This window comes from Mauremys mutica, chromosome 1, assembly GCF_020497125.1.
Source record: "Mauremys mutica isolate MM-2020 ecotype Southern chromosome 1, ASM2049712v1, whole genome shotgun sequence".
Taxonomy (NCBI): domain Eukaryota; kingdom Metazoa; phylum Chordata; order Testudines; family Geoemydidae; genus Mauremys; species Mauremys mutica.
The window spans coordinates 252,610,542-252,636,505 of NC_059072.1; the positions used below are offsets into that span (position 1 = coordinate 252,610,542).

General features: G+C 41.4%; 1 protein-coding gene across 1 annotated transcript in view; it reads left to right on the top strand.

Moving 5' to 3' along the window:
* Positions 1-25,964, top strand: part of SH3RF3 (SH3 domain containing ring finger 3) — a 396,813-nt gene that overhangs the window by 367,495 nt on the left and 3,354 nt on the right. Inside the window, exon 9 of the mRNA XM_045006970.1 lies at positions 16,124-16,461. Coding sequence (XP_044862905.1) covers positions 16,124-16,461 — 338 coding nt within the window. The remainder of the gene's footprint in view (positions 1-16,123; positions 16,462-25,964) is intronic.

Genomic DNA, 25,964 nt, shown 5'->3' on the forward strand with positions numbered 1-25,964 from the left:
GTCTGACTCCTGGCTTTATCCCTTGGTCCTGGCTCCTGCCCTCAGCCCTGGTCCCTGAACCCTGTTGACCTGGGTTCTGACTGCTCCGGCTCTGAACCTAGGCTATGGCTCTTTGGCTTACAACTCAGCGCTGACTATTGACTTTGATTCCTGTTTTCTGTCTGACCCTGGCTCCAACTTTTGACTCTGAGACATAGCTCCTGACTTCAGACCTGTCTGTTAGCCTCTGGTTCCTGAACGCAGTGCTGTTCAACCGGGCCAGACTGCCCATGTCCCGGGCACTGGTACCGGTCTGCCACAAACCCGATACATACGCCCTTGTCTCCCTGTAGATGGTCATGTGGGCCGATTGTAGCTCCTAATTGCTAAGACTGTTGATCTCACAATTCCTGCACAGAGGTAAAAGAATGCAGTATGAACTCTGCATCTGCGATCTCGCCCTGCCCTCTGTTTTCTGATCTGTGATGCACACACCATAATGTGGCAAACCCCTCTGCCTCCCAGAGGAGAATCGGCCTGGCAGATTCCAGATAGATGGATTCCGAATGCAGAACATACTAAAACATCACACATTGAAAAACAATTCAAATCCAGTTCTGAAAACGATCTGTAATATGTCAGTATTTGTGGCTCTGTGACCGCTTCACATGTCCACAGAGTGCAAGAGCAAACTGATTTGACTTACTTGACTTGACTTGACTCACCCTAAGAACATATGAGCCAGCTGACTTTCAGAAACCCAGAGTTGATACAGGACTGGGTGGTCATTGATGTATAGCAGATATTCCAGATGCCATAACAGGTGTACTTGGATACACTTGGTTTCTGACGTCAAGTTTGAAATTTGCTTTGCTGTAAAAACTCGTTGCAATCTGCTGTTCAGTGACTGTGGTTCACACACAGAAATTTTTCCTGGTGTCCTCTTCAGTAACTTATAGTACGAGGATTAAAACATCAGGAATAACTATAGGCATAAAAAGACTACATAAACACTGCTAAAAGAATTATACAAATTGACTGGCAATGCACTTTCTGCCAGAAGGTAACCATCAGTCTTGTGACAGCGTATTATGAAATGTAGCCGAAGATCTCTGCAGCATTCCTCTGGTTTCATCATTGAACTTGAGGGCATTGCCAAGTTCCAACAACAGGAGCATTAGTGTAAATTTTTGTGTTTGTTTTTAATTTTGTGATCACAGTAGGATTAGAAAGCCCTGAGCTATCATTTCGCCATATGGCAAACTCAGCCTCGAGACACTCGTGATATCTTTTCTTTGCCAGAATATGTGATGTCTAATCATTCCTTCCAGACCAAGTTGTAACCAGTCACATGGTACATTCACATATAACAAATTAGTCAAGTTCATCATCACTGTAATGGTTATCCCCCGCCCCTCACACATGCTTTCCTTTTCCTGCCTCTCAGCATATGAACAGAGCTGTTCAGTAGCTTTAGGGCTTGCTCCAAAGCCCATCGAAGTCAGTGGAAATACTTCCCATTGACTTCAGCGGACTCTGAATCAGGTTCTGTGGACTGAATTTTGCTGCCCTTATTCATGCTAGTAGCATGTACCCAGGAGCAGTGCTACTGACGTCAATGGGATTTGCTTCAGTATGAGTTGCTACTCAGCAATGAGTAAGGGTTTCCGAATCGAGCATTTAAAAATACTTCCTGGGACAAAAATCATCTTTAGGAATTTTTAAAGCATAGCGAAGAAAATGTATGTTATTAGATGCGATATCTGCACCCAGTCTATAATTCATAAGGACTTCAGACTTAAAGTAAAAAACTGAAGCCAGCTTTTTAGAAACTGGCTAAATGTAAAACCAGAGGCCATCTGATTGTCATTTTGTTTTTTAAATATACTTTGGTCACTTAAAGATTCACTAATGTGTGTATTTATAGAAAACTAATATTGTGAAACTCAAAATGTTTATTATAAATCAGTGGTCACCATAGTCACTCTTCTGAAAACTCATAACCACAGGCCATCTGCAGGACTCACTGGCAGAGGATGGCTGGGAAGGTGAAAATAATTAAACACAATAAACTGTGTGGATATGTTAAAAATTACAACACATTTTAAAGTGGAACTGGTTGGCTATTTTAGCTGACTTCAGGGAGCTGTGTTTTCCCCAGCAAGAGTTTATTCCTCATATATAAAGCTTTGTGGGGGCGGGAGGGGAAAATTCTACAAGCAGTTTCAGATAATCATGATGGCATCTGCTGTGGTGGGGTAACACAGAAGCTATGAGTTGGCCAGACACAGAGGAGAAATTGATTTTCCAACTTTAAAAAAAAAAGTTTTAAGAGCAGTTTTTAAATTTAAACCCATCTATTCTAGTGGCAGGCTTAAACTCAGTCTGGATAAGAGTGGTGCTGTGGGTTAGCAGGGGGAGCATTTTGAAGAATTGGAGCAGACTAAGGATTTGTCTACAAGGGGCATCCAGGAAATTAATCCGAATTAATTAAAGGTTTGAATGTGAAGTGGATTAGTTAATCTGCATTAAACAGAGTGCAACCTCACTCAGAATTAAAGTGGCCTTAATTTGGTTTGTCTTAATTCACTTCCAAAGTGAATTAAACTAAACCAAATTAAAGCCACTTTATTTCTGAATGAGGATGTTCATATAGGTGTTTAATATGGATTAACTAATCCTCTTAAAAAGTTAATTTGGATTAATTTTCCTGAGTGTCCCTCTGAAGACAAACCCATAAACCACAATCCTGCAAAGATGTATGCATGTGTTTAAGTTTAAGCATGTAAGAAGTGTGTCAGGGCCTGCTCACTCCTGCCTCCTCTCAAATCCTCAGAGACCTTTTGCTGGTAAAGCACCCCATGCAGTTTATATACAATGTTTAGGGCCCTACCACATTCACAGTCTATTCTGGAAAATTTCACGATCATTGAATTTTAAAAATCTTTAATTTCATGGTTTCAGATATTTAAATATGAAATTTCACGATGGGTTAACTGTGGGGGTTCCAACCAAAAGAAGTTTGTGGGGGGTGATCTCAAGGCTCCTGTAGTGGGGATGTAATCTTGCCACCCTTATTTCTGCACTGCTGCTGGCAGTGGCGCTGCCTTCAGAGCTGGGTGGCTGGAGAGCAGCGGCTGCTGGCTGGGCACCCAACTCTGAAGGTAGCACCACCATCAGCAGCAGCGCTGAAGTAAGGGTGGCGATACTATACCATGCCCCGCCCTCACTTCTGTGGTGCTGCTTACAACAGCTCTGCCTTCAGAGCTGGGCTCCCAGCCAGCAGCCGTGGAGCTTCCTGCAGCTGGGGGAAAGGTAGGTCTGACCCAAAGGTAGGTCTGACCCAGCCCTGGGAGCAGCCCATGCAGGGGAAGGGGAAGTCCCATCCCTCCCCAGCCCACATTTAAGGTGTGAATTCAGACTACAGCAGGTTGTGTAGACACTCTTGTTCCAGTTTAACCCAGACCAATTTTGGATTAAGTTGATTAGGAACAAATTTCAGCCAAACTAAAATAAGTCACTCTTAAAGCACCATAAGTGTGTTCACAAAGAGTCTTGCCCCAGTTTAACTAAATCAGTTTAAAAACCAATTTAAAGTTAAAATGGTACAGTTTCTGTGTATAGACAAAACCTAAATAGTCCCTCTGAATCAATTGAAAGTTAAGCATGTGCATGCTTTGCAAGACTTGGGCCACTGAGGGTATTTGTTTGCTTATTATTAATGTCTTCCACAATGTTGAGAACATATTAGTCTTTGCTCTTGGACTTCCAAGCAGCAGCAGCAGCAGTGACCAGTAATGTCTTCTTTCATCTTTAGCCAAGAGGTTTCACTCCTTTCTCTCAGATGCAGGTTTTGGCCATCCTAGGGCTAACCTTGATGGATATTTGGAAGCTTCTGCAATTGTAGCTGAAAATACAGCTAATGTAAAAGAATATTACACATGTGCTCTGTACTTGCTGCCAGTTCACTTCAGGTGAAATTAATGTTGCTGCTCATTATCTTTAAAGCCTTAAATAGTGCAGGCCCAAGTTCCTGCAGTCACTGCATCTTCTCTTAAGCATTTCCATGACAACTACTCTCAGAAGAAATTCATGGAAATTCAACAAAGTGAATCCTCCCTGTTCTAGGGAGATTTGCTCGGCATTGTTCTAACCTATGCAGATTGTGTCCAGATGCCATGATAAGTAGAACCTTATACATAAATGTAATAAGTAATAATGATTTTGGATAGTTTTATGCATTTGCTTTTTAACAATTTCTGGTCACATTTACATTGTATCCAGTTGTAGTTTGCATTAGAACTAATGTACTGAAGAAAATGATTCCTCAGTTCCTGAACACATCAGGTACTGTTGCCTTGTTGTATAAATGCCTGATATGTGCTACAGGATCAAATGTCATACTTTCCAGAAATTTCTGGAACACACACATACCTGTATACCACAAAGCTTTTGCTGTAAGTAGTATCTAATACCCAAGTGCCTCCCATTGCCAATTCTTTTCTTCCCTGTGTGCAGGTCAGATACTTACACGTATTCAAATGTTCTACCACAAGAAAAAAAAATAAAAAACAAAATACTCCAGTGCACACACTTCTCTGGCTGGGAGGTGGATAAGAGAACAAATATGTGGCTGATGTGTTGTCTCATTGCTTAATGCACTGCTGGAAGGTGCTCAGATGCAACAGTGATGATAGTGGCATAAGAACCAATAGAATCGAATAGAATGTCATTCTTGTTTAGATACTTTATTTCATAAAGTTGGCATGTTGCTATTGTATCTTAGTTAGAGAGACAAAATCAAAAATAACCATAATGGAAAACGGAATTGAACATTTTTTATGAATAAGAATAGCATTTGCATTTACACTATATAGTAGCTAATGTAAAAATGATAATCTCCTGCTTCTTCAAGGCAAATTGTTTCAGGCAATCAGCTGCTGGGGTCCAGAAGAAAATCTCCTTCTGCTCCTGTTGTATGATTGTAGTAAAAGAGTTTATACCTACCTGTGCTGCATTGGAGGCAAAATATCAGCCTAAATCTGTCATTTCTATTCCAGGAAGGCAGTGCTTTTTTTTTTTTATGGGACTTGTGTCTTGTTTAAGATGTGAACTATTTAAGCAGAATCTTCACTATTCAACAGTAGCATTTGAGGTTTACTATTTTATTGTAGATTTTTTTTTAAAATTACCAGTTTCTGTTATTAATTGAAGTTATCAGAGTTCAAATTGAGTTCATATTGCACTCTTTGGTATTAGCAGATTAGGTTGCTGGATAAAAAGAAGTGTTGTTAGAAGTGCTGCGAGTGCAATGTGTAGGCATATTATTAATTATTTGTATGGTGGTTGCACCAGGGAACCCCAGTCAAGTGTCAGTACCCCCATTGTGTGAGGCTCTATACAGACATGTAACAAAGATAGGCCTGCCCCAGAGAGCTCTGAGTCTATGGGCAGGTCTACACTATGGAGCTAAGTTGACCTAAGTTACGCAACTCCAGCTACGTGAATAACGTAGCTGGGGTCGACGTACCTTATGTTGACTTATTGCAGTGTCTACACTGCGCTGGGTTGATGGGAGAGTTTCTCCCATTGACTTACCTTATGCTTCTCGTTCTGGTGGAGTACTGGAGTCGACAGGAGAGCAATCAGCGGTCGATTTAGTGGGTCTTCACTAGACCCACTAAATCGATGCCCAGTGGATCAATTGCCATTCAACAATCCCCCGGTAAGTGGAGACAAGCCCTATATGGCAGGATGCAACAAGTGGCTAGAACAGACAAATGGGGTGAAGGTGTAATGAGAGGATAGCACAATAAAATGAACAGTCTAATAGAAAGGGATCAGAAAAGCAATGGTATTGGCTCACCACTCACCTAACCATAGCTGATGCATTTTGGCCTAGTAGTAGTGTTTGCCGGCAGTTCAGCGGTGGGTCCTTCACTCCATTTCTTCCTCTTCAGCGGCACTTCGGTGGCAGCTCAATCGCGTTTTTCTTTTTCTTTTTTTTTCTTCACTGCTTGGGGCAGCAAAAAGGCTGGAGCCGGCCCTGGTCAGGTCAACTATTAAAACTTTTTTAAAAGCCATAGGGCAGCTCTCATTCTGCCCCTGACTTTAATGCTATGATATCACAACAGCAGTGTGACCGTCTTCTTGCTAATTCCCAGAAATATGTTGCGAGAGTGGTAGCAATGTTTGTTCTCCTGGCTTCTAGGCCACACTCAAGGGAGTATAATACAATCAATCTCATTTTACTTCTGTAATTCAGTGCATCTTTTATGAATTGTTTGTGGGATTATTTCATTGTTGTGTATTTATGAGCAATGGCTAGTACATGCAAAGTTTGGTAATTTTGCATTGCTTATGCATGGCCTCTTTCTGGGCCTGGCCATTCATTCTGAGAGAAGAATACACCTCTTCCAACACCCATATGAGTACAATGGACCAGCCCAATATTGCTTAGTTTGTTAGAGCTGATGAAGTTCCAGCCTAAGCTAGTATGGCTATCATAACAGCACTAGCCAAGTGGAATTAGATACATTAGAAATATGGGACAAAATGACTTACAAAAATCAAAATTTGTACCCATGTTTCTTCTTTCTGTAAAACTACAAGTCTCAGCTGTCTGTCCTTTAACAAAGTTACAAAGCGAGACTAAATCATTTTGTTTGCTTCCCAAATGAAATCCATCCCCCATGAAAGCCAGCAAATAATGTTAACTTTGTATGCATAAGGTTAAAGTGTGTCAAACCACATTTTGTTATTGATTCTTTTTTATTCAAATATTCAACAAGTTAATTTGCTATGGCTTTCTACAAATGTAGGTGTTAATCCCAAAGCTTTCTTTTTTCTTATAAGAAAGACTAGAACCAGAGAGTTAACTAGTCAATCATCTAAATAATTTGGTGCTTAAAGAACTAATTCTAATTTATTTGTTTAACATCTGATTTATTTATAAATCTTTTTCTCATTTCAGAATCACAAGTTATCGATAAAAAGTTGAATCAATAAAGACATGGTAGATTCTGCTGCAGTTCAAATATATTATTTTCTATTTCATCAAATGTTTCCAAACAAATTCTTATATTGTACATCAGATTAATTTAAATGGTCCATAATATACGATTGGTCTGGCATATCTGACTAAATAATTGATTTCATATTTGTTCTATACCAGAAAATGCTGAGAAACATGCTAGGTTTCACAATGCCTTCTCGATTAATCTAATAATTTGTTTTAGGGATGTATATGTGGAAGAGAAAACATGCCTTATGCCTGTTTGAAAAATCAAATTTTGGGTGAAATTATTCTAAAGGGCCATAGATCCTAGGGACTGGCATTTTTATGATGCTAAATTATTTTATAGTGTTATCCCTTCTGACTCTGATTTTAATAATCCATTTGTGGCAAATGGAAGGCTACTTGTGAAATGGATAAATGCTATTTCCTCTGCCAGGTTGCAGGGTGACTTATTTATTTAATATGCAAATAATCCCAGGAGCCAGGGTCACATGCTGCACTGGCTTCTTAGATGTTGGGCTAGAAAGAATTATTGGAGGAGAGTCCTAGTTCTTCTTCAGTTAATATAACCTACAAATCCATATTATAACAACTAGTGAGTCTGTTATGATTTTCCTCCACCTCTACCCAAAAGTCAGAATTACTATTAAAAACAAAGAACTTCCATTGTTTCTAAATGTCCCCATCAAGCCAGCCATTATTTTCCTGGACTGATTGTTTTCAACTGTATCCTCGGCAATGGCATGTGCAGGCCATGCCACAAGTCAGTGGCAGAGCTAGAATCAGAACCCACTAGTCTAAACTCTTCAATGCAGGCATTAGCCACTAGAGATGCTGAGTGAAACCCTGGCCCCATTGAAACAATGGAAGTTTTGTCATTGACATCAGAGATAATGGGATCTTACACACTGTCTCTTTTGGGTCATTCCACTTTAGCAGGATGCAGTTTTGGATAATTTTGCCAGGTTATTGAGATGGTTTCATTTTTCCAGTAACAAGGTTGACTGTTTTAGCCCTTGGCCCCTTCCCACTAAGTACTGACACTGAAAGTTGTTTTCTGGGCATATGGTACATTATCTATTTTAAAGTTCCCATTCTTTTGATAATCATATCCACTGTACACTATCAGCTGTAACCCTCTGTACCAGACCAGGAAATATGATGAGATAGGACAGGCATCTCTCCATCAACTTCCTCCTCTGTTTAAAAAGAAAAAAGAGAGAGAGAAATACCAGTGTAACAAATCTGTTATAATTTAACCCCTCTCTCCAATTCATTATATTTTAGTGAACCAATTTTCTCTCTTACCTTCCATTTCTTGCAAATGCAGCATATTTGGAGAACCCTGTTAATAGTTTATACTCTCTGTACTTCAACATCTAGTTTTTTTCCTTGCTAATTAGCTTGCTAACTTGGTTCCATTTATTTTTTAAGATCTAATTTTTACCTGATTTGAATATTTAAATATATTTTAAGAGCCTCTCTTTATCACTTTATAGAATCCTGCCTCAGGCCCAGTTCAGCAAAGTACTTAAGCATGTGCTTATCTTTAAGGACATGCTTCAGTCCCACTGAAGTCAATGGTTAAGTCCTTTGTGGAATTGGCACCTGAATTATTACAGCTTCTTTCCCTTTCTAAACTTTACTTTCATTTGAAATGTTCTGACCAGATCTAATTGACAGGGATTTATCTGTAGTTTTTCCAAGTGCTTGAAAAACGTTGTTTTACTTTTCACCGCGTATTAAATTAAAGAATTATTTAAAATGTTCATAAAGTAAAACTTCATGGTGTTGCAACTCTCATGATGTTTGAAAACTAATGATATTATGATTAAGTCCTACATGCTCCTCAACAGTTAACTCATGACATCACATTATAATTACAGACCACTGACCATGTGCATTGGTCTCCATTAAAAGGTAAATATTTGCCATGAATTTCCACAGAATATAGTGGTATGAGTTAACACAGAATTAGCCTCTACCTAGAACCAGAAATAACTACGTACCACTGTATGTTATTATCAGTTGATAAATACTGACCTTTTTAGTGATGACCAGTGGATTTTATTCAGCAAAATCAAGATGGAAAGTTCATATCTAAATTCTGAGGTATTTCAGATCCAGAGTTCTCATTTGGACCCTTCTCTACCATACTATTATCCTTAGTTTAGGTTATTATCACAATCTCAATTCCAGTAATTAAAATCTCCCAAGATCCAAGTTTGAAAATTCCTTCACACCTTTTATATCTGAATTAACAATTTCCCTAGAGGACATAATCCAAGAATCACATATTGGATCCTACCTTTCCATCATCAAAAGCTGATTTGGAATAGTAGAAGGAAAGTATAGCATCCAAAACTGTAATACAAATTGACTGCAGCAAGGACTGACCAAGGTTAAATAAGCAGTGGAAGTGGTGGTTTACAGCTACTGACCTGAGGAAGTGCTCCCTGGTTGTTACTGCCCTCCCAGACGGATAGCATTGAAACCATTTTTTTAATTAAGACTTTTTCCCTCTGGCTTTCTTATCTATTGATGTAGCTGGTGTTACATGAAAAATACCTAATTTAATTGGCTGGATCCCATTTTTCTATCAACTGCAATAAAGTTTTCTCATTTATTTAATGAGGCTGAATTGGTAGGAAATTCAGTATCGGGAGCTTTAGAGTCAGAAAGGTAAAATGAAAGTTTGTGTTTCTTAGGATGGATGCAGAAAAAAAGAGTTGAGTTAGTATTGCAAATACATATTTTCTCTATAAAACACCTTGGTCTCAGTGTTTATTTACACTATGATCTGATTATTACCTTGTAAACTGGAAAAACCCTTCAGTTACCTGAATAGCTCTGTCCTAGGCTCAGAAAAACCCTCTCATAGGCTGAAAGAAGAGCTGTTTATAAGCCCAAGATGAGAATGTTATTGGGGTGTCACGAGGCACCTCCAATGTACCGTGAAGCTGAAAATTCCAGCGTTTAAATATTTTGTGATGTTATTTTAAGATAATGATATATTTTAAACTCAGGCTGTACTAACGTTTCAGCACATTCACCATAGTGATTTATTTACGTACATGGAGGAAGCAATGCATGTCCCCACATCGGCCTCCCCGCATGTGGGGGTCCAGGCCACAATGCTGTCACTCCTCTTGCTGCCAGGGACTGATTTCCACAGGCACCCCTCCGTGCACAGGGGTAGGAGCACAATTGGGTTATTGGTTTTGTCACTGAAGTCAGGAATTATGACATTGAATACACCCAATGGATGCAGATCTGCTCCACTTTTACAATCACTTTTTTATTAATTATAACTACACAAAAATGTATTTGCAAGGGCTAATTTTACTCATTTGATAAAGAATTAATCCTTCTCAAATGAACACTGTGCACATGCAGACTGAACATATAATCAAAAACCAAAACCCACATTCGGTGCTATTTAAAGATGTTGACAGCAACCGACAGTCAGGCATTGACTGTACAATGGGTCCATCAACATGGCCGATCCAGGAAGCTGACAGTGTCAAACATAATTCATTGTCAAATGGAAATTTGATCACTAGACCAAGAAAGCTAAATATTTTCAAAGCTTGTTATAGTGGATTACAGACCTCTGACAAAACAATGTTACCCAGGAATCTGTATTCCCTTCCATTGCTGGAGGAAGGAACCTAACATTGTTCTGCGAAGGCAAGAGGAAAATACATTCAAAAACTTTTATTCCAGAAAGGCCTCAGTTTTGTGCTCCAAAAACTTCTACCCCCAGAACTTACTGGGTCCTGTAACTAATTTGCATACACTTTTTATAACATTTTATGTTCATTAATTAATGCTTAACTGAATCACAGTGAAACTGCTGTAGAAAGAACTGCCCAGGATAGCTATAAATATTAAATTAATTCCTGATGAATGATGGCTGCTATTATACCGAATTTTAAATGAATTCATAATAATTGGACACTTAAAATGAATCATTACTGGGATTCCATTTTGGAAGGCAGAACTGCTAAAGAGCACTGCATTTCTGTGCTGCTAAAAACTCAAGGAAGAAGCCGGCCACTCTTAAAGAAATGTACTGCTTGGAAAACATTAATTAACTCTCACAGTCCCCTTGTGTGGTAGGTAGATTTTACTTGTTCCCCTTTTACAGATAGGGAAGCAGGAACAGAGCGTTTTACGGTGAATTGCCAAGCACAGTAGATTCAAAACAATTCTGTCTGCTTTTTAAATTAGAGATGTCAGGAATATCAGAATCTGAGCACCTGCATTCTGTCAGACAGCTTTGGCAACATCTCTGGAGGACCTGGAAGGTGACGTGATAGGAAGCTGAGAGCAGATATGCAGCACTCCCGGGACCTAGTTAAATTGGAGAAAATGGTGAATTTAAAAGTCTTATTTGGAATCATCCAAACCCGTAATATCAATATTGTAATGTAACCATAGTACCAATGGGCAGGGCTGCTCTACAGTTCATCTGTAAGTGTCTTGTGCAAGGCCACACAGTGAGTCAGTGGTGGAAATGTGATGAGCAGTTTCAAGTTCCTGGGTACCAGTCCTATGCTCGGTCCATTAGTCCATGTTGTCTCTTAATTTTCCCAAACCCAGAGTTTAGTTTAAGTTTATAAAAATGCTTATCAGGTTAGAAAAAAAGATTATTTTTAAAAAATCGCTTCTTTGTGATTCTACTACACCTCTACTTCGATATAACACTGTCTTTGGGAGCCAAAAAAATCTTACCGTATTATAGGTGAAACCGTGTTATATTGAACTAGCTTTAATCCACCGGAGTGCGCAGCCCCCCGGAGCACTGCCTTACCGTGTTATATCCAAATTTGTGTTATATCGGGTGGCGTTATATCAAGGTAGCGGTGTATTGTGTTCCCACTCTTAACACTGTATCATCATTTACATTCCACCTCCCTATTATCAGGGATTGTATAGCTTGGCTGTAGAAATTCATGCCAAGCTTTGCAGGGGTGAAGTTTGTCTTGTAAACAAAATCTCAGTCTCGATCACTTTTTAATTTACAGAAGGGCATAAATATATTTCCCTTTTGTGCTCTCTAACTGAAAAATAGCTTTAATAGTCAAATACATTTTGGGAAACCAACAGTCTATAATGTAAACAACGAGGAGTCCAGTGGCACCTTAAAGACTAACAGATTTATTTGGGCCTAAGCTTTAAGGTGACACCGGACTCCTCATTGCTTTTGTGGATACAGACTAACATGGCTACCCCTCTGATATTAGTGTATAATGTAGAATTTGTTGAAAATGTAATTTGCCAAGTTATTTAAATTAAAAAAGCAGCTACCACATAGGCATGGCTTAAATTCATCCAGAGCCCTCCAGAGCAGAGCTCTGGTAAATATTTTCAAACCCGCTGAAGTTATGAGCCCCAGCGCATCTTGCGGGACAGAAGCCCCGAACCCTGGTGCCTCCCACAGGGCTGAAGCCCCAAGCACTGGGGCTCCAGGAAATACTTGGGTAGAATTTAATGGCTGTTCATATAGTTATTCTGCATGTGTAAATCTTCCAGTTAAAAGCTTCCAAAGCACTCACCGATGCACTGTAACTGTTCCTTTGGAGCCATTGAGTAGATACTGTACTGTGTGAAACACCTTAAAATGCATATTGAGCCGGTATGCTAGCGTCATTAAAGTATATTGTGTCAGTGATCTATAGGGAAGGGGAAGGTATCTGACTTCATGAAGAATCTCTGAACTTAATATTATGAGGACGGCAATTTCTTACAATTACAGATTTAAATAAACACAGTTATTTTCTGTTGGTTTTAGTGAGTTACTGCCAGAGGTTCCCATGGTGGTTGTTTGGATCATAGAGCAGGTGTTTAGCAGATAATTGGTTTTTTTATTTTCTGACATTTCCAAGTGGATTAATTTAATATTTATGATGTAATCCTGTGCGGTGCTGAGTGCCCTCAGCCTCCATTGATTTTACTGGGATCTGCAACACCTTGACATCATTAGGCCCTTAATTTATAGAGTGAACCATAAAAAACAGATGCATCGTGCCACAATGTTTGATCTGAACCTCTTCCAAGCTCGGGGGGTGCTTGGCTCTTGAGGTTGAGTTCAGACCCCTGGCTCACAAAACCGGTAGCCAGTGTCTCAGAGGCACCATGTAAGAGCGACACTTTGCATTGTTGCTTTTGCTCTCCCATGTTGTGATGCATTGGCGTCTCTGTTCTCTTACTGTTCTGCCATGGCAGAAGAGAGCACATCAGAAGCAGAGACATTAGATACTATAGGTGAATTAGAGTAAATTCAATCTGTGTACTAAATGTTTATATTTATTTCATTGTATTTCCCCCTCTCATTCTTTAAAGCTTCTTTGACAAATGAATTCAGTAATCAGCATGTAAAAGAGCATCACTTTAAATCTTGTACAAGACATTGTGGCTACAGAGAATAAATAAAAGGCTGTCACGTGTTTCCAAATAGTGTTCCTGCTGGAAGATAGAAACTTTCTGTGCCACCTGTACTGCAATTACTCTAGGCTTTTTTCCCTCCAGGGATCCTATTATAGAATAATTTACCAAATACACCTAAATTTCATGTCCCTGAATCGCTGAGTATAATCTTAGGCAATAGTTTGAACTTCATATACAATAAGAAATAAATGAACAGACTCCTTGCAGTATAGTATACATGGCTGTATAGTTAAAAAATGGAAAATGACTATTTACTAGTGCACTGCATCATGGAGGCACTGGTTGCAAGTATAGTTAAGGCTGGACCCAGTGTCCCAGTATATGGCTTATTTTGTCATGCACTCTTCCCCCACAAAACTTTTTAGCTGAAGGGGCTAATGTTCTGAATGTGCAGGTGCTTAAGGTACGTGCGTGGTAGAATTTTTCCAGATGATTTTCAGAAGTGCAAGATAAGGTTCTATGACAAGGATTCAAGAAATCTCTGTTTTCCTCAAATTAAAAACGTGCCATTATGATATTTTCAGCCACCTTTGTCCAGGGATGCAGGAGCAATTTGTATAGTGGGGGAGCTGAAAGCCATTGAAACAAACTGTAAACCCTGTATATGATGGAAACCACTTCAAGCCAGGGGGTGCAGATGCACTCCCAGCACCCCTCGTTCCAGCACCTATGCCAATATCAGGATAGTGGTTTACTGTGAAAGTGAAATTTCCTAAATGATCTGTATTTTAACTCACTGTTGTTAATTTTGTAACTTCCAGTGTGGAAGTGGTGTATGTATTAGACCTAAAAAGTAATCCTGTAATGGCTAGTATTCACTGTTATAAGCCACGGCCTGAAATCCTTACTCAGGGCCTCATGCTCCCCAGTGTGGGTTAGTCACCAGCTAGGGTGAGTTCTGACTCTCAGTTTTCCAGGAATTCTTCCATTAGGGGCAGGGTTTGTCCCCCCCCCAGAAAAAGAGGACAGAGCTCCAGTCCCAAATATCAAGGCTCTCCAGAAGCATGAGCCATGTACATGGAAGCCCTATGTCTCTGCGTTGCTGCTTGCCTCCTGGGTCCTATATGAACTGTGCTGCCCCTGCCTAGGCACTGCCTCAGAGGACGTGGTGTGGTGTTCTAGCTTGTTCCATTTTGCCCCAGGGCATGGGAAGAAACATTCAGCCACAGTCCCACCCTCTCTGAGCTTGCAAATCTGTATCCCTGTGGAGCTCTTGTGGAGGGGCTTCCTCGGCGTCGGGAGGGAGCAGGAAGTGTGCTGCAGAGTCAGCTCTCCTTCCTCTCTTGCTTCCACTGGCTCAGACCGGTAGGTTTAAGCTCCTTTCTACTCATGGAAGCCGGGGGGAAGGGCGCCGGGGGGAGCATGAGATGCTCTGTTCTGACTCCGTCCTTATTGACGGAAAATTCTTATTGTGGCCAATGCGAGCTTTACCTGAGTATGGACTAGGAGGGGGTGGCCCAATAAACATGCTGCTTTTTCATAAAAGAAGCTTTGCATTTATTCACATTCCTTGTCTTGTCATAGATGAAATATAGTGAGATTCTCTTACACTGATCCTTTTTTGCTACCAAACTTCAAACAGTTCAAACAATTTTGGGTTTCCCGTTGCGTTTCTGTATACGGCGAGTTTCAGACTAGAGACATTCACTGTTGGTAAAGTTCACCCCATCCCCCATCAGCTACGCAAAGCCCACTTAGATGGCTTTAAGCAGAGAACTAAGCAAGGGCTGGGAAGATGGACTCCATCCTCCAACAGGAAGATGCTGGCTATTTGTGGGAAGCAGCCCACGGGAGCATTTCTGGCCTTTGGATCTCCTTTAATAGCAAATCTATGGCCTGCCCCAACACTACCCTCTTGTGTTGTCTCTTCAGGCCAGCAGAGGTTCCTCCTGCCTGCTTCACCTGTGTGTCCCCCTTTCTCCTCCTGAATGCAGTCGGATTAGGAGACTTTGCAGCAGAGAGGCTTTTGCACGGACTCTCCACCCCTTGAGCAGGTCCCACGGTGGCATTCTTTAAGTAGAAGGCAAAAGGGACCATCAGCCCTCAGGGCTGGAGCTTGCAGTTGCTTCCACCACATCCAGTGGCTTTTAAGCCATGTGGGATGCGGGTGATGAAGATGATCTGGCAAAAGAAGAGACAACATTGAGTGAGGAGAATTAGAATGATTGAATAACTGGCAAACAGTATGGGTAGAAATTAAAACGTGGTCAGTAACTCACTGATGTAGAAGTATAGTGAATGCATTGCTGGTTCGCTGTGTGCTATGAATACATACAAAAGGATTTTCTTCCTCTCACTGAATACCAGCTTTGTTGGCAGGTTGATTAATTATTTTATATTTCTGGATGAGATGTTCGTCCCTTTAAATTCCTAGTGTCACACTGAAACTGCTGCATTTCCTTAAGGTATTTAATTCTCCATTAGCACAATGGCAACTGTGGATCCATTCTCTACTTAGTCCAAGCAAAGCAATTTGGTACTTTGGTATGATCTTTGTTAGCAAAGGAGCTAACAAATTTTATCTGGTTTCCCCCTACATAAAAACACATTTTTAGCTAGAGTTTATTATATGGAATCGTGAGATTTTTTTCTCCAATGTGAAACAAATAGAATGGTGCTTAATAACAACCTGCGAGCTGCTCATTCACATGTTTCATGTTGTTTTCCTTTCAGAAAGAGAAGAAGAGCGGATTGTTGAAACTTTTAGCCGGCGCATCAACAAAAAAGAAATCACGCTCCCCTCCATCTGTGTCTCCGACACCGGACCCCCAGGGAGCCGTGGAGGGAGCCCTGCAGGGAGCAGTGGGACCTGAACTCTCCTCACTCTCCAGCCACGGCAGGGCAGGTTCATGCCCAATTGAAAGTGAAATGCAAGGAGCTATGGGGATGGAGCCACTGCACAGAAAAACAGGCTCCTTGGATTTGAATTTTTCCATTCCTTCTCCTGCCAGGCAGCTACCTTCTTCGATGGCAGCCATCCGTCCAGAGCCCAAGCCATTGCACCGGGAAAGGTATGTGACGGCGAAGAGTTTGCCTAGGAGCTAAGGGTGCTCAGTATTTCAGCCTGCCCTGTCACTTGCACATAAAGGAGTGTTTGTGGGAAAGAGGCAAAGTTCGGCTTGAATGAGAATCACTGCAGTTCTGCCAGCCCCTCCTCCCCCTTTTTTTTTTTGAAGCCATCTGAGTCTATAGATTGTCCAGCTGTTTGTTAGAATTAGTAAAGTCAGGCCCCTCTGTATATTAAAAACCAGCCAAAACATGTGTAAGGCAGCTATGATGCTCACCGTTAAAAAGTCAGCATTTTTCAGCAGATACAATGTGCTCATCACACAGTTATTTCCTATTCTAAGTATAGGAGAAAGCTGCGGTATCTCACACCACTGTATGTGGAAGCTGTTGGCCAATGCCACTTTTAAATGGTGATCATTGTATATTAATAATCACAATGGATTGTCATGCAATACTTGGTATACTGCGTTGCCCTGTCAGTGTGTTTGCCCATTATATCTGGCCTATTCTGCAGTAGCAAACAAGGGTCTTTTTAAAACGTATGGTCACTTAATTCATTACTGTCACTTAAGTCACTGGATAAATTCATGGAGGTTAAGTCCATTAATGGCTATTAGCCAGGATGAGTAAGGAATGGTGTCCCTAGCCTCTGTTTGTCAGAGGGTGGAGATGGATGGCAGGAGAGATCACTTGATCATTACCTGTTAGGTTCACGCCCTCTGGGGCACCTGGCATTGGCCACTGTCGGTAGATAAGATACTGGGCTGGATGGACCTTTGGTCTGACCCAGTACGGCCGTTCTTATGTTCTAAGTCATTACATGGTGTCCTGAAGTATTTTTATTCCAGAAGTGGCTGATAACTAGCATAGAGAATAAGACCAGGATTCTAGAGTTGGGCAGTCCGCTCTGCATCTTGTTATCCATAAAGCTGCAGATTTTGCAAACCCAGAGAGAGGGGACGAGGTGGCAATACCAAAAAAAAAAAACCCAGGGAAGAAAAGAGAACAGAGTAAACGGAGAGAAATGCAAAGATCTCAGGCCTTGTCTGTTTTCAAAGTTACATGGATTTAAGGTTAAACTGGCTTAAAAACTGGTTGAGTTGAAGGGGTGCAAAACCAAACCTGGTGTAGACACTCTTAATTTGACATGTATCAATTGAGCTTAATTCAGTAAGGAAAGTAAAAATCTCACCTTGAATTAAACCTGTGCAGCCTTGACATAGACAAGGCTTCAGAAACAAATATGAGGGGAGAAGCAAGAAAGGCGTTCCACAGCATCTTTTGTGCTGGCTGTTGTGGCAGTGCTTTGAAAGCACCATTTCAACGATGCAGAGAATTCCTAAGGGTGGGCTTAAGATGCTGGCGCATATCCCATATTTTCCCAGTCTGACACTGCACCTAGGGATAGTGCTGACAGTGAAACAGGTGACCAATGATATTGTATTAAGTGCAGTGACATGGTGTAGCGGTAGAATGAGAGGGCCATAGGACGAGCTCTGTATGATCAGTGTTATTACAACTAAGAACAAATGGATCTATAGAGACAGAATGCTTAAAATGTTACACATATTACTAATTGCAATATGCAGTGGTAAAGAACGTTTTCTGATTTTAAGCATTTTGATTTCCTGAGTCTAAAGTCTGAAAATAAGCTATAATTGAAATAACCTTAATTATACACAGCAGTCAAGATTCTCTAATTGATTTATGAATTAACTTCCATGTCATTGGTGTATCTGCATTCCTTAACTGATCATATGGTTGTTTATGCCTATAATGGGGAATATTAATTACCTTCACACTCTAGGAAGGATAATGCTTAGTCCTGGAATAATCTGAGCAAATATTTTAAACACTTGTCTTTTATAAATTCATCCCACATCCATCTGTGCTCATGAAATCACCAAATTGCTCAGAAGGACCAAATTATTTTTTTAAACAAATTACATTTTTGAAATCACTTGTTCATTTCACATCTGGCAATGGAGGAACTTGTGCTCAGCATCTCTGAACTCTATATTTTGCTTGTTTGCATGGCGATGTATTTCATCTCCACAGCAGGACCAATTCTTTATTTGCATAGATGGAAAATAAAGATTGGATAAACAGATTTAGATGCTGGATGAAATTTAAAAAGAGAAAAAAAAAGCTACAAAACATTTCTGTACACTTAGCAGCTATACGTGGCTTTTAATTTCCCAGTGCCCATCTGTGCACATAGGGACAGTACACTGAAAGATTGGAAGGAGTAGCACATTCCTTAATATTTACAACATTCCAAATGGGGCGCATGAAGCCTGCGGACCCAGGGTACTTCTTCCATTAAAGCTGGCTTACAATTCCTGTACTCACTGCATGCAGACCACAGAACAAAACCAAGCATTCGACATTTGCACCATATCAGAGGTGCCTCTAATTGCTGTCAGCTTGTTTTTTACACAGTAAAGAGGAATTCTGCTCCATTACATAGCAGTCGTTTGTGCACAGAAATGGCAGCAGATCAGAAAGGAAAGTGAGGTTTACCTTACCACAGACAGTGCTATTTTGATAGTCGTATTCCCTTGGCATATGCAGATAGGGTGGGAAAGAAATTTAATTTTGACTTCCTATATTTATATATTTCCAGAGCCTGGTTTTGGTTTGGGGGAGATTAGGCTGGAGAGGAAGGCACATTTGTCCTGGCTTACCTGTGTTTAAACCAATCTGCTAGGATGGTGAGGTTTATCATCTGTTACTGCATTCTGGGGAACAATTTTCCTGCTGTCTTTTCCTAATGCCACTTTACCTGTGCTGCTGTATGCCAGAAAGCATAGAGCATTTCCAGCAGCTGAGATGAGAAACTTCACAGCTGCTACTATTGTCACTGTGTTGCATAGGTTGACTAGCGAGCACATGACCAAGTCCCACTGGCATCACTCAAGCTACTCACAATGAACAGCGGGGGTAAGATTCAAAGGTCTTTCTAACAGCATTAAGGCTAAATAGGCTCCTCGTGTCATTTCACTGGTATCACTCTAAATGAAAGAAGGACTTTCATTTGCCTTCTCTTTCAGCAAAATATAAATGCACACAGGGCCGCCCCAAGCAGCAAAAAAAAAAAAAAAAGCTGCAATGGGGATCTGCAGCTCTACCGCTGCCGCTTCAGTCTTCGGTGGCAATTCAGCAGCAGGTCCTTCGCTCCAAGAGGGAGTGAGGGACCCGCCGCTGAATTGCCGCAGAAGACCTGGACGTGCCACCCCTCTCCGTTGGCCGCCCCAAGCAGCTGCTTGCTGGGCTGGTGCCTGGAGCCGGCCCTGAATGCACATACAGCAACATTGAGAAGATTAGGGTGTGTAAATGAGAGTATTTAAGTGTGTGTGTATGTGACAGAGAGAGAGAGAAAGATCCAATGCTCTGCTCAGTGGTTGGCATTGTGCCCAGACACAATCAACTGTAAAACCATCATTTACTGCATTCTCAAGTCTTAGCACATGACATTGTATGGTAATAATAATATCATTACATTCCCGCACTCCTCCCACCATTACCTGGTCTTCATCCCTGGGCTTCTCATCCAGTCACAGTCTCTCCTTTCCCAATACCCTCCCTGGCTCCTTCTCCCAGTCTCCTATTCCCTGGATTCTTTTCCTAGTCTCTTTGCCCAGCCAGTCCCAATCTCAGTCCAGCTCCTCATCTGATCTGTGTTTTCCCTCCTTCCCACCAAGGTCCCCAGTCTCCCCCAACTCCCAGTCCCGGTGTCCTGACCCTGCCAGTTTTAAGGCTCTTCCCCTCACCGACCCCAAGGAAGAGTGCCAGTCCCCCCATCCACAACTCCCAGTCACAAATTGTCTGCCCACTCTAGCCTTCAGTCCAGTTGCACCAGGCCGTTTGTCAGATCCCTGACAAAAAGATCACACTCTGCCAAATTTCAAGTCCTTGCTCCAAAACATGGAGGTGCTAGAGCAGGGGTAGGCAACCTATGGCACGGGTGCTGAAGGCAGCACGCGAGCTGATTTTCAGTGGCACTCACTGCCTGGGTCCTGGCCACCAGTCTGGGGGGCTCTGCATTTTAATTTAATTTTAAATGAAGCTTCTTAAACATTTTAAAAACCTTATTTACTTTAGTTTACTACAATGGTTTAGTTATATATTATAGACCTATAGAAAGAGACCTTCTAAAAACGTTAAAATGTATTACCGGCAGGCGAAACCTTAAATCAGAGTGAATAAATGAAGACTCCGCACACCACTTCTGAAAGGTTGCCGATCCCTGTGCTAAAGCTTCTCAAAGAAAAGATTGTCAAAACAATTTTTAACATTGCAAAATGACAGATTTTTCCCTAGCCTCCTTCTCAGAAATGACTGTTATGGCTGAAATTTTAAAAATAATAATACATAATAATAAGGAGCCTGAGGCAGACACCCCCACCTCCCGCATGGAACATTTCAGCTGAAACGGTTAAAGTTTTGCAAAGTTATATGTAGCTGAACACAAGATCTCGTAATGGGAACTGTCAGGCAACCTTAATAATAAATATGCTACCAGCCCTACCGATAATTGTAATAGACACAAGGCTGTTTGCATGTCTAAATTATGAAATTTTTAATGCAGTGTGACACTGACAGATTCCAACATTCTTCTGAGTTCCACATGAGATGAAAGGCTGTGCCGTAGATGAAAGAAAACCTACTATTGCATTGTAGTGGTCAGGGAAAAGAGGACGGAAGGAGGGAAGAGAAAAGCAGAGAGGGCTAGAAGTATGCCGGGCTTCCCTGGAAAGAGGGGGCCAAATCTGGGGGAAGAGTGGGAGGTGATTTAAAAAAATAGGACTAATGTATATTTTAAACTCGGTTACTGAGAAAAACAAGTCAAATGCCACCGATGGCATCGCAGGCTTTGACTGGAATGATTTATGATGTTTAGAAACCCCTTCATGGCAGCAGTGCCATGCGATTCTTTGGTTTGTACATTGGAACCTCAAAAACTCTCACTTTCTTCATCCGCAAATCCAAGAATCTCAGAGGGAAAAAATGTAGCCAGGCCACCCCATGTCGCAGCAAAGATTTCACAGCAGTTGTGAAAATGAGATCTTTTATTACTGAGATTTCATTACTTTTATTCAGTATGCTGATAGTTCACAGTAAACATATCATGATTAATTAAAATTAAATGACAGTTGTTAAATAACTGAAAAAAGTACATTTTGTAATGCAGTATCCTGGATTTATTTTTTTAAATCTTTAAAGAAAGCCTCTAAAGAATCCCTTATTACTAGGATTGCCACCTTTCTAATGGCTAGTAACCAGACCCCCACAAAAAAACCCTTGGCAAGCAGCCAGAAGATTACTGGGTCTTTCAGAGTTATGCATAATTAAGATCTTAACCCCTAAAAACTATATATAGTGCATTTTGGCTGTCATAAAAAGAACTCTGGGGGAGTGAAGCCCTTATTCTCCCTGAAGAATAAAGCTCATGATCCCTTGCAGTCATGTGAGACTTAAGAAATGTGCAGCTCTGTTACACTAAGAGTCTCCACTAATGGGAGACAGTGGGGCTTACAGCAAGATTATCCCCTGTTCCCCCAAGGCCCCACCCCTGGTCCACCTCTTCCCTCAAGACCCTACCCCCTTCTCTGCCTCTTCCCTGGGCCCTGCTCCCTTCTTCGCCTCTTCTCCCAAGGCCCCACCCCTGCTCCACCTCTTCCCCCCCAGATTAAAAAACCAGACACCAGGGCTTGTCAAATGGAACCTGCACACACAAGCCGAAACCCAGACTGTCCAGGTGAAAAACGGATGGGTAGCAACCCTACTTGTTACAAATACGGGATTGCCAACATTGGAAGGAGATTGGTTTTGATGTGCTTGATAATCTTTCTTGCTAATTTGAAACGTTCAGTAAATTGCAATTGGTCTCTCAGCCATTAGTGAGATTCTATTCTGTATTTAAAAGGATGGACTTGTCATTAAGATACCACTCTATAAACCAGGGGTTCTGTTCCCAGAACTGCCGCAAACCTTCACTGTGACCCAAGGCAAGTTATGTCTTTCTCTGTGCCTTACTTTCCTCATCTGTGAAGTGGGGTTAAAAATCCTCCCAGAGCTGTTGTGAGGCTTGATCCCTGGTGTCCATAAAGCACTCCAAGATCTGGAACACAACTGCAAAAATGCTGTTAATGTATATTCAATTGAGCTGAGTTCAGAGAGCTGAAGTTTGGCATCGTCTTTGCTAAAATTGTTCCAGTCTGATAATTTAATTAATCAACATTGAAGCAGAGTGTCTGAGATAATGTGTGCATTCATTTGCATAATAGCTGTAATTGGCAAAACCTCACAATATAAATGTGGCGGTTCTGCAAATGACAGTAAGATAGACTGTTTTCTTGTAGCCAGCCAGCAGCACACACTTCAGCCTCTGTTATTTGCGTTTCCACATGGGAAAAAGTGACAGCTAGATGTACTGGCCAAGGGAAAAGATGACTAATTGATTTTTGATGGTTCTTGACACGGATATAGATTCTACATGACTATGTTGCTACGTCAAGATAAAACATTTCTAATCAGGTTTTAGAGCAGAACTCCCACTTCTGAATGGGGCCAAAAATGTTTACGAGTAACAGGATCTTTGGCCCAGCTGCAGTGAGCTGTTCCTTTAGCCAGATCTAGCAATTTCACTGTCACGTGTTTGAGTCTGTAGCTTCACAGCAGCCAGCAGGCAGCCAAGCTGTGGTTGCAAAGAAAATTAACTCCTGTCATTCAGTTTCAGAGAGGCCCTTGATGTGGTATCAACCCACTGGCAATCAATTCAGTGAATTTAGGGTAATGTTGTGCTTTGAGATTCTCCAGTGCGTATTAAATTTAACTATAAGACAGATCATCATTTTAAATAAATACTGGACTGTTATAAGCATCAATTGGAAATGAATGACCATGCAGCAAATGCAATAGGTAGTAATCTTCAGAAGATGTTTTGAATAATCAATTGGCTTTTCTCTAACTATCTTTACTGTATTCATTGCTTTGCAACTAGCGAGACCATTACTGATTGATAAATGCCAGCTGAAATGACGTGCTGAGGTGGAGCACCCGAGCTAGACTCATGTTCACTGTCCTATACACACATCAGCTTGGGAATTTTCTGATGAAACTGGCTTTCACTGGAAAATGCCAATTTGCTCAAACCAAAATGTTTCACAAAAACCTATTGGTTTTGACAAACTGCCAATTAAACACAAGCAGTTCCTGCCAGCTCAACTGGTGGACTGCTGGGGAGCCCGGGCTCCCAGGATCCAGGTCCCTAGGGCAGTCTCACTCTACGGATTGCTCCAGGATCAGGAACTCCAGCTGTAGCCAGGACTTGGCTGACAACTCCATAGCAGGGAAGCTTGGAGCCCTGAGAACCCCAGCTCATGCAAGGGCTCTTGGGACTTCCAGACTTGCTGCTGTGGAGCCAGAAGCCTTGGAGACGCAGCTGCCAAGCTTTGAGACCCCCAGCTCAGCCGTGGCTCCAGGACATCAAGCTCCCCATCAGTCTGCTAGTGCTGACCGGGAACCTCCAAGCTTGGACTCCCAGACTCAGTTTCATTTGTCAAAACAAAACATTTTGATTATTTCTAAACAATTATTTTATTTGTTTTCTCTTCTGTAGGAAATGTTAATGTTTCCACTTTTTCTTCTGTAACAGAACTCTTTTTTTCAGAATTTCTTGCGGAACAGACATTCCAACGTTGCACCAGCCTGAGTCACAATCCGTAGTTTTTTAACCTAACATAGAATGACACTTGGAAATGAAACACCTGAATAGCTCTGTCATCTCTTTGGGGGCAGGGACCACCTCTTTGTTTGGACTGTGGTTCAAACAGTGAGGCCCTCATCTATATCCAAAACCCCGAGGCACTACCACACTACTACTATAATACTCACTGGAATAACTGCAAATTATTTTAGGTGAAATTAAAAATTCTTTGTTAACTGTCCAAAGAAATCCAGGACATTGCTCATTTGCAAACGCATACACTATTGACTCCATTATTAGTACAGACATTTATAAGCTACTGCAGGGGTCGGCAACCTTTCAGAAGTGCTGTGCCGAGTCTTCATTTATTCACTCTGATTTAAGGTTTTACGTGCCAGTAATACATTTTAATGTTTTTAGAAGGTCTCTTTCTATAAGTCTATAATATATAACTAAACTATTGTTGTGTGTAAAGTAAATAAGGTTTTTAAAATTTTTAAGAAGGTTCATTTAAAATTAACTTAAAATATAGCCCACCAGACCAGTGGCCAGGACCCGGGCAGTGTGAGTGCCATTGAAAATCAGCTCGTGTGCCACCCTGAGCTACTGTATGCTCCTGTGATTTAGCTCTAGGAGCAACCTGGGTGGACCATTACAAGGTCATGGGGAACCTTGCCTTAGGTAAAGGGGAAAAAACAGGAGATTGGGGTGCAATTATTTTAGTTTGAGAAAGAAGATTAATTTCTGTCCCACCCAGCCAGGAATGGCCTTAGGTTTGTGCCAAGAATACCGGCACACAGGTTCTACTGATCTGGGGGGACATACCCACCACGCCCAGCAATATACCACTAAATAACCTCTGGCAGCCCCTCGCACTTTGAACAATGAATTGCAGGGGACCAATCAAAACCCCTCTCTAGGCCCCTACTCACTCATTAAATCCTTCATACCCCATTTCACCCCAATAATATAATCCTCTCGACCTTCTACCCCCTATAACTATAACCCTCATGTCACCCCCTGAATGCCAAACATGCTATCTACCAAATGTCCCACGCCATAACTGGCTATGCTACTTACGCAACTGTTTTTGAAGGATACACAGCTGTGTCTTCACAAAGGGCCTTGTCGCTAAAGCCAGCTCCGAGCCCAGGTTCTTTCACTCTAAAGAGTTTAAAACTAAAGCTGGTTGAATTGGTGAAAACTAACATTTTTGTGAATTTTTTCCCACCCAGCTCTATTTAAAAGTGGCGGAATCCATTCTCCTGTGAGCTGCAGCCGCCTGTGGAGTAAGACACAGGGCTTGTAGGAAAGCACCGCAACACTGCGCAACAGCTTAGAACAAGAAGTGCGAAAGAAACCTGTGTGCGGCTGAAATGTCTGAGGAAGTTTAGGCCCCAGTGTAACGACCTGAACTGGACTTTGAGCAGGATGCTGGAGCTAACATCCCATGTGCCCTTTGCTGAAAAATGCCCTGGGGTCATTGAAGATCACATGAGAGCAGGAGCTGTTTTATATCATTAAAAAGGCAGCACCTAAAGTAGCACAGGGGTCCCAACATCATCCTGGGGCATTGCTTCGGTTCTGATTTAGAAGGAAGAGTTTGTCATCTACTGAACTCATTAACATGGTCACCTATGGGTTTTCCGGGAAGTCTCCCATTTAAATAGCGATCAGCCCTGACCCTGTATAGTTCTTAAGAGGGGACAAGCCCACATCTGAAGAGGTATGGCTTCAGGCAGATGCAGGTGATCTAGTCCATGGGGCAAACCAAATTAGCTTGCAGAGCTGCTG